The sequence below is a fragment of the Epinephelus lanceolatus genome, chromosome 18, assembly GCF_041903045.1.
Source record: "Epinephelus lanceolatus isolate andai-2023 chromosome 18, ASM4190304v1, whole genome shotgun sequence".
Classification (NCBI taxonomy): Eukaryota; Metazoa; Chordata; class Actinopteri; order Perciformes; family Serranidae; genus Epinephelus; species Epinephelus lanceolatus.
Genome location: NC_135751.1, coordinates 17572570 through 17582039, shown reverse-complemented (window position 1 = coordinate 17582039; position 9470 = coordinate 17572570). Strand labels below are relative to the sequence as shown.

General features: G+C 39.7%; 1 protein-coding gene across 1 annotated transcript; it reads left to right on the top strand.

The window, feature by feature from the left end:
• The first annotated feature begins 4095 nt into the window (after positions 1–4095).
• ramp2 (receptor (G protein-coupled) activity modifying protein 2) lies at positions 4096–8840 on the top strand. The gene is made up of 6 exons (XM_033643854.2): positions 4096–4270; positions 4833–4895; positions 4975–5004; positions 6852–6884; positions 7036–7213; positions 7329–8840. The coding sequence occupies exons 1-6, from the start codon at positions 4111–4113 to the stop codon at positions 7576–7578; spliced, it is 714 nt and encodes a 237-aa protein (XP_033499745.1). The 5' UTR covers positions 4096–4110; the 3' UTR covers positions 7579–8840.
• The last annotated feature ends 630 nt before the right edge of the window (positions 8841–9470 follow it).

Genomic DNA, 9470 nt, shown 5'->3' with positions numbered 1-9470 from the left:
CACTGTACATTGTACTTTTGGGCAGTTATACTGTACACACCAGCCTACTAATTATGATCTGTTTTTACAATGTATTGTTTAGTTGACATGAATGGGAGAGGACTACTTATTCCATCTTCTTTAATTCATTTGTTTTTGATATTGTGATATTGTGAATTGTTTGTAATGTGATGTTGAATGTTTGTCTTTTGTGTGGACCCCAGGAAGAATAGCTGTTGCTGTGGTAACAACTAATGGGGATCCTAAATAAACAATAAACAAACAATGTGACCACTTAGTATTAAGGATAAACTGATATTGGTATGTGATAAACATGAAGTTAACATAAGAATAACACTGCTATAAAAACACAACCAAAAAATAAGAACTGAAATGTGAAGACACAATTTTATTTTCAGAACTGTTAAATTATTGAATTCACTACAATAGTTCACCCTAGAATATCTCAGCAGCTAGAGTGTTGATTGCAAGATTCTTTGATTTAAGTGTGGTTAATGCACAATTGTAATACACTGTCAGTAAGGTTTGTATAGTATTGATGTTGTAGTGAGCACATGTAGATGGATATGTGAACAAATCTAGTATATGTGCTAATGTCTGTAGGTTGTATGTGTGTATGCAATCATGTACATGATGTGTTTGTGTGTAAACGGTTACGTGTCAAGTTGTTCATGAGTTATTATATGATTAATTGTTTTTAATGTGGACTCTGGAAGATTAGCCAATGACCTAAAAGAGATGCAAATAAAAATCAAATCTCAGTTAAATTTTCTGATTCACTGGTTCCCAACTTGGGGCCCTGACCCCTTGAAGGGTTGCCAAGGCTTCACGGGGGGGTCACAATGCTTTCTTGATTTTAAGGGGTTTAAGAAAATGTTTATACATATATATATATATATATATATATATATATATATGTGTGTGTGTGTGTGTGTGTATAGTTGGCCTATATCTCAGCCTTTCAAAGTTAAGATTATTATTCAAGATATAAACTGCTCACAGAATCTCACAGGATAAGGGCACGGTGAAGACCTGAACAGGAGCTGTATTGACAAAACTTTCACTCTCTGCTCGCCTCACCCTACGTTTAAAAAATACTCAGTTGACAAGAAACTGAAGAACTAATAGAACAACAGCCAAGCAACAGGGGGAACATTGAATCTGTCCATTATGTATGATTGTTAAAAATAGCAAATTAAAAACAAACAAACAAACAAAAAAAAAACAAACTCAAAATTCATCAATATCACTTGTTTCACACCAACTTCCTGCAGTTATTCTGTGCACTAATTGGGTTAATTGTACAGTTTATCAGTTGTTCTGCACTGTTATGTTAACATTAAACATAATATGAAATATCCATGCATTGTGTCACTTAGTCAGGAGTTTTCATTTGACTCAATGATAGAAAAGGGGCCCCTTGAGGAAAAGGGTTTGGAACCACTTTATTAAAAAATATACCCTTAATGGAAAAGTAAACCACAGAAATGCTTCTCCTCAGGCACACAAGATGGCACTGTTCAGCTACTTTTCGTCCCATGACACATCATATGCTCACATATACAGTATATACTTCTATGTAATTGGGATAAAGAAAGCTATCTTGACATGGTTTGGTCTTATATCATGCTAATACACCAGCATGACTGCCCCCGTGTGTTTCTCTCTGATCAGCATGCTGCTGTGGATCCTTTCTGCTCTCTGGTTCTGCAGTTTATGTCGTGCATTCCTTGTCACTAATTATGCATTCAGTGAGCAAAAGTATCTCAGATGATACAGCATGTGTGCCGTGTCTAGAGTGGTATTTGAAGTAGCCCGTGCTGTGTTGATACCATCCTGTCAAACAAAAGCAAACACACACAGGAAGATAATCTTGGGGAGCAGCATGGCTGTTATCAGCAGGAAGTTTTTAATTCTGTATAATGTAAACAGTGCATGTTGGTCTTGGCACCTGTCACTGTGGGAGTCATGCCTTCAGATACGGTGCAGCTTTTATCTTCTGTGACAAAGGCTTGAAGATGAAGAGATTCACAAAGTAGCTGATGAAATACCTACCTCTAGTCATTGAAAATATTAGACTTTTACTATATGTAAGAAACATTTATTAATCAAAGAGATGTAAACTTCTGCTTATTCTTTCTTCCCTCAGAACATTTGAAACATGTTAAGCTCCTCCTTGTAGTCAAATCCATTCGGCTATTAAACTTCACTCACAGTGAAAGTTTGATGCAGATGTATGTGGGGTTTTTTTAAAATTCACTCTGTTACATAAAAAAAAGAGTGGCCTCCTTTTTCTGAAATGAAATGTGGAAGCAATTTTGGCCCCGAGCTTGCTGGCTCCCTTCCAAGTCCAGCAGCTGAGAAAGAGCACTCATCCTTCAGTGACGTGGATGAGTGCATCAGTTTCATACTGGAGATCCCTGCCGCCTCTCTTCACCACAGAGGAACAGTGTGACGTCAGATCCAGAGGTGGTGGGAGGGGTTGCTTCTCGTCAGCACTGATGGTGTAACACACAGCACAGATACAAAAAACAAATTTCTCAGTCAACAGCAGTATAGTAAATCTTGTACTGCTGGCCTACAGCAACAAAACAGAAACCCATAAAAGTCTGTTTACAGCTCTTGGGTAATCCTGCTGCATATGTGATTAAAGCTGTAAAGCTTTTGCGGCTCCACAGGGAACCCCGCAAAATCTGATAAGGTGCCTCGAGTGATGTCACTTGAGTCAGCAACTACTGGGGCAGAAGACCACAAGTTTAAAAATCTCTGGACTTAAAAAGAAATTAGCTTACCAGATATGTAGTCTAGAGCTATGATCGGGCCCAAAAAATTAGGCCCAACCCTACTTTCACCCGCAAACTTTCTGACCAAGCCTGACCTGAACCCGAACCAGGGCAGCAGTTTCAGACCCAAACCCAATTAAAAACCCAATTTCCAATGTTAAAAAATGTCAATATTCAAATATTGACAACTAGCTAACATCTGTAAAATCTTTTCAGTGCGATATCAGACATTTGTGACATGATCTCTGACATATGGCTTCTCCTATGTAATGTTCAGCCTATAAGCTTCCCAGCTCTTCAAATACTGCAGCTTTGTCAATTATCTTGGCGTGAGATACTGACGCACAGATGCACCTTCTGCGGTAATATGATACGCAGTGGGCGGCGGCAGGCAATGACCTAAATTGTTAAATGCCACCGCTGCGAAAGTGGACATCTGCGTCAGACACCGACGCACAAAGGCACAGGTTATGAAACGTACCGGCTGGCAGCTCTTTTTGATACAGAGAAAAAGTGAGAACGTCTCTATAGAGTGGATTGATCAAACACACTCTGGACTACATTAGCTGCTTCTAGCTAACATTTTCAACTCTCCAATGGAACTGTCTGTGGTCAAGTTGCATTGTGGGTAATGCAGGCACCATATTTTGACAAGGAAGAAAATGTGTGAAATACAAAAAAGACAATGTCTCTGGTTCTGTCTCTTTATTTTTTATTGATTACTCTTAAAATGACATACAAAGTCATACAACATTTGTTCCTACTTTCATTAAATGGTACTTTTGGATAAAGAACCAAAATATCTCATAATAGTGGTAAGGACTAATTGTTTGAGATGGCCATGCATGTCTCTTTTGCTGCGAACTGGCTTCATGGCTCCTGGTGCTAAAAATTTATTCAGCACAAAATTACTGTTTCAAGTTACCATTCAAGTGAAACATGCAGAAAATTAAAAAAACAAGTTGTCTGATATTCAAATAGCAGCATGAATCTTTTCAGTCCAATACAGCTCACACGCTATTAGTCCATTTGGTGTGTGAACCCATTATTGACATCCAAATATTGCTTTTATTGTTAAAGAATCAAAGGTAGAGACAAAGCAAGGGAGAGAGGAAAAGAGAGGGTGGGGCTCTCCCCATCTTCTCTCTTTCTCTTTGAAAACAGAGGGTGGGATGAGAGAAAGAAATAGATAAAGAGAGAGAGAGAGACAGAGAGAGAGAGAGAGAGAGAGAGAGAGAGAGTGATGTTGGTGCACCAGTGGACCTCTGCAGTTCTAACCTTATCAGAGGCTCTCTGTCCCATTGTGTGAATCCGCCCATCCTAGGAAATGAGGGCTTCCTGTTGTTTTATAGAGCCTTCCTGCAAAAAGGTTGAGATATGTAATCCCTACCCACCAGGGAAGACGGACAGAGCATTGTCAGGCAAAATGACAGCCACTAGTTCCTCACTTGTGTTTTCTGGGTGTTTTGTGACTCTTCTCATCTGGGGTAAGTAGAGGATTTATACAGTCCATTTCTTCACTCTTATGATATAACTTCTTTACTTGCCCTCCATCTCACCTCTCAAGTGGAATGCTTAGGGGCTTTCAGTGATTGAGTGGCTTTTAGAAAGGAGCTTAGCGAGTCTCATGATTGAGTTTTATACTTAAACACTTTGGTTTAAGGGTCATACCTTGACAACAAATTCACTTTTTAAAGAAGAATGTTATGTTACAAGTTGTTGAGAATGTTATTACAGTTTATTTCAATGGTTTATGCAATACATATTATTATTTATTAAATAAGATATTTCATTCTCCTAAGAGGGTAATGTATTGTAAGTTTAAATATCCTCAAGTTAGGATTTCCTCAATGGAATGGTAGACAAAGAGAGGATGCATTGACCTGTTCACTCCCAATAGCTTACTCCTTGTTATTTCCTTTACCTCTGTTACTTGTATACTATATGCAGGACTGTGTATTATAATCCAGTTTAATTATTTCTGTTACAAACTGAGGTGTTATCATTTTTCCATCCTTTTCTCCCATACTTTAATTTCTCTTATAACAGGATGCACATCAGTGGTTTGTCTGGTTGATGAAAAGTTAGCGGCACAACCACCCACAACAATAGGTATGTGTATTTTAAAGAGAAAAAAAGAAAATGAATACATGACCACAAATACTTGGACTAACATGACCTCTTTTCACAGGATATCATTCAACAGAGATGACGATTGCTAGTAAGTTTACAACTTTTTTCAATTACTTTAGAGTGTTTACTACACATCTGTGTCTCCCTAACTAACTAAATCTGCTAATGGTCAGGTTTTGATTTAATCAGTGCATTAATCTTATTTACGCGTTCTATAGGCACAGATAGTGATTATGTATTTGTGTCCGCTGAGGGGTTGCTTTGGATCAGTTCCTTTAACTCAATTGCTTGGCCTGGAATTGACAAACACAGAAAGCAGAGCACAGAGATCCTGGTTTCTGCCAAGATCTCCTTGTGTGTACTATCATGAGAATCCAAGACAAACTCCTGGGGAGGTCTCTACCAGTGAGGGGTCAACAGCAGTAGACACGAGGCCCATAGTGGTTTGGGGCTAAAGGTTAACTTAAACCTCATTATGAGCAGCCCCCACCTGGCGCAACTTCCTGAATTTGTTCGTCATTCACCCCATGCAACGTCTGTGATCAACGCATGAACTCCGGGTTGTGAAACAACTGGAACTTTGGAGCAGCGCCCCTTTCACTGTTCCTCCTCCTGTGCCTTCCCTTTTTTTTTCCTCTTTCCCCTGACTGTCCCCCCCCTCCTTCCCCTGCCAACTCCCCCCAACTCTGAGCTCCTCCTCTGCTGAAAAGACACATTTCCTGATGTCATTACTAAATCAAAATGCTGCTCGGCAAACAGATGTTGCGAGAGGCCCAACATGTGGATTCAGTGACATAAATTAACAAGTTAGTCGTGAGAAAACGTGAACCATACATTCCATTTTTCATTCAATCAATGAAACCACCTCTCTCACAATGCTCTTTCAAGTGGTGAGTGGTGACAGTGAGAAACTACCTTACAGATGTAGAACACTCATGAGATCCTTATGACATAAAAAAACTAAAGTTTCCCACACTTGTGGTGAAAATACCAGTTAGTTGGCCTTTTAAACAGCTGGTCAGCTCTGACTAATAACTTCCTCCAGGTTTAGTTGAATTAACCTAAATATGAAATCATGGCTGTCTACACAGCACACCCTGCAGAGTCATGATTACATCCACCCCAAAACGCTAAGCCCTAAATGTTTACTTATGTTTCCTATTTGGCAGAGGCAGCCCAAAAGGCAAATAAATCACATGCTGTGAGCTGGCCAGGCCTTCGACTGTGAGAAACTGAGACTAAAAAGCAGAACAAGAGTTAAAGAGTAAAGGGTTTTCAGATGTGAGTCCAGCCCAGCTTGGGTGTGCTCCCTTTTATTTGGGAGAATGGAGAGGACAATCTTTGTTGCCTCCACCCCTTTAAAAAAGGAAGAAAATCCTAAAGAAACGTGTGTTGGAGAGGGGAAGAGCTGCTGCCAAGGTGCAGGGCCGTCAGACAGATCTTCGAAGAACATCTGGTAACCGCGGGTAACACTGTTTGGACATCTGGTAACCGAAGGTTACACTGCGTCTCTTGCTTCCTGTCGGGTTTCCTGTTATGCCTCGCCGTACACAGTCTGAGAAGTTTAGGTTTATTATACATGGTCACCGGCTGGGGAAAACGCACCTTTATTCATTTTTTCTGACATGAAGGGAGCACTTGGTTTCATTGGGGTATTCCTCTCCTTTCTCTGCGGTGAGTGTGTGGTCTCTCTTCTACAGCTGCAAATGCCTGCCTCAGTATGAGACATGTGAAGTAACTCATGAGCTACAATAGACAAAAATAGTCTTTGCATTGAATTTTGCTAGGATGTATGTCTTTATAGAACTTATGTCATTAACTAAATCAGAAAGACATTACATGGAAGATTTAAAGAGGGTTTATGTAAGCTTTTTATAGTCTACTGTTTGATGTAAAAACATTTAAATCTAAAAATCTGATTTTTCTCTGTTTTAGATGCCACTCATGGAGAATCAGCTTTGTCATTTGGTAGGTTACATAACTTTATAACCTAATACACAGACATACAACCTTCTGTAAGAAAGAACAGAGATCTTTTAAAAATGTCCAAAACATCTTTATTGCCATTTTATAATCTGTCTCAATGTCTCTTTTTTTCCTGACTCTTTCATTCATGCAGCTTGTGGGAATACTACTAACAGGTGCATGGAGTATTGCGACCTATGTCATTCGTATTATGGTGGACCAACAATGGATTGCCTTTCCACTCTGTTAAACCATCTATGTCTCTCCAATTATGAGAATGCAATGACATCACTAAACAGCAATGACTGGTGCATTTGGAGTAATGTGAGCGGGTATGTAGTGCGTGTGTTTATATTTGCAGTTCCTCATCCTTAACATTAAAAATATTGTTAAATATTTGCTGATGTCTGAATCCTGTTCTTGACACTCCCTGTCTCCACACTGCAGTTTGTACAGTAACCTAAGCCAATGCACAGAGGAGATATCGGACTGTCTAGTAATCCCATGGCCCAACCCTCTGGTGGAACAGACCTTTTTGAACATTCACTCCAGGTTTTTCAAGGATTGTCCCTCAGAGGAGCTAAGTGACCCACCGCCAGTCATCATCTTTGCCCTGGTGATAACCCCCATCTGTCTAATCCCTGTCATGGTAAGCCTCGTGGTGCTCAAGACCAAGAATGGGGATGGCAGTTCCTGAAAATCCTGAATCTCTACTCTGCTTACAATATCGTGTTTTTGACTTGCGCTCTCCCTCTTATCCCAACCTGAGGACTACAGCTTGTTTACATATACACCGCAGCTGCGCTTTCATCTCACCAGTGACCTTGCAGAGGACTGAATTTTTCTGATAAGTTTACCTTCACAATTCAGAGGAATTCTGAGATATCAGGCACAGGGGAAACCTATCAAGAAGATGACACTGTGACAAAATCTAGGTTATTATAAATTCCTGTACCATACTGTGACAAAAGTTTTGTTTTCAACCACCCCACTTTATTATGTCACATTCAATTTGCACACATTATTCAGAAAACAGAGCTTGTTTTTTTTCTTTTTACTGGAGAACCCAGTATTCAGGGTTATGATGACAAAAGCTCTGGAACTTGCAAAAGTGAAGTCGAAATGTATTTGTGTTGACTCTCCTCATGATGTCAGACAGCAGTTGCATTGATAAAAGACAATGTAATTTTTTTTTACTGAACCCCTGAACTCTTCTTATGTAACTTCTCTTCTTGCTGCCACTCAAACATTACTCTGCTTTGAGCCACAATGTACAGTATGTTTGCAGAGGAAGCCTAAACTGTTTTTAATTGGATGCAGGTATATTTCCATGTTTGATCTCTGAAAAGGGTCCTCTTTATGTGTAAAGAAAGGACAGGAAAATGAGTATAGTGTGATGCATGGATCTGGTTATGTGAGCCATAGTGCGTGTAAAGTTTGAGGTCAGAGGTTACAGATGGGACACAATGAGCGGGTGCGCCCAGAAAAGGGAGATTTCTTTCCTGGTATTGTCTATTTTTGAACAGCAAGAAATCCTTCAGCACTTTCCCCCCGTCCAAACAACGACAATCCTCATGATCACATGATGAGCTAATTAAAGCAAAGTTTATCCAACATTTAAATCCAATTCAGAGAAAAAGACAGACAGACAGATGAACAATAGTCTGTGCAGCATAGTGATAAACACTGAGCAACGACACGAAGATAAAAGTGTTATCTTTCACCTGAATCATGATTTTGTAGCTATGTATTGTTCACTCTTGAATGACAAGAAAGCCATGGTTGATTGCTTTCAGATTTAGAAAAAAATGTGTATTTATATACTGTTATATTTCTGCCATTGTCAGGACTTACTGTACCATATGAGAGCGCACATTCTGTCCACTCTCACACCATTTACTGTATGTATTTTAATATACTTTTCTATATTTTATTCAATTAAATCTACAGTTCAGTTGTTGGCTGTTGCTTATTTTTACTTATTTTGGCTGTTGGATAAATGACAACCATGTAAAATGGTTCTTTTTTTTAGCCAATCATTGCATGGAAGCAGCAGACTGCAGTTCAGCTCATGTTCACAAGGATACATTAGCAGGGTTGCGGCATCGTTCCGGCAAAAGTACCCTTTAACCTCAGTCAGCTTTTGATTAAACACCCCTTTCCCTTGAGTGCAGTGCAGATGGCATTAGTTTGTGCCTCAGGTAGTGTTTCACTGTATCTTCAGTGAGCAGTATATTGTGGTGCAGTTGCTATGCTGCGCAAGTGCTGATGTAGTGAAGGAAGCAGTGACAGCAGTCATGTATCACACCCTCATCTGGCAAACATAACACTGCAGGGTGGGCCTGCGTTTGTGTGTGTGTGTGTGTGTGTGTGTGCGTGCGTCTGGGTGGGAAAGTGTGTTCGGTGACCTTCTTCCTCTCTCGATGTCGGGTCATCCTCGTCCCCACCCCCTTCTGATCTCATCCAATTCTGTGTCACTCCTTATTATTACAGCAAGCCAGAAACTATTTTCTGATGCCATTATGCAAAATGTGATTGTGAAAACTATATTAATCATATTTTTATTAGTCGCATTACTGCAACTGTTAT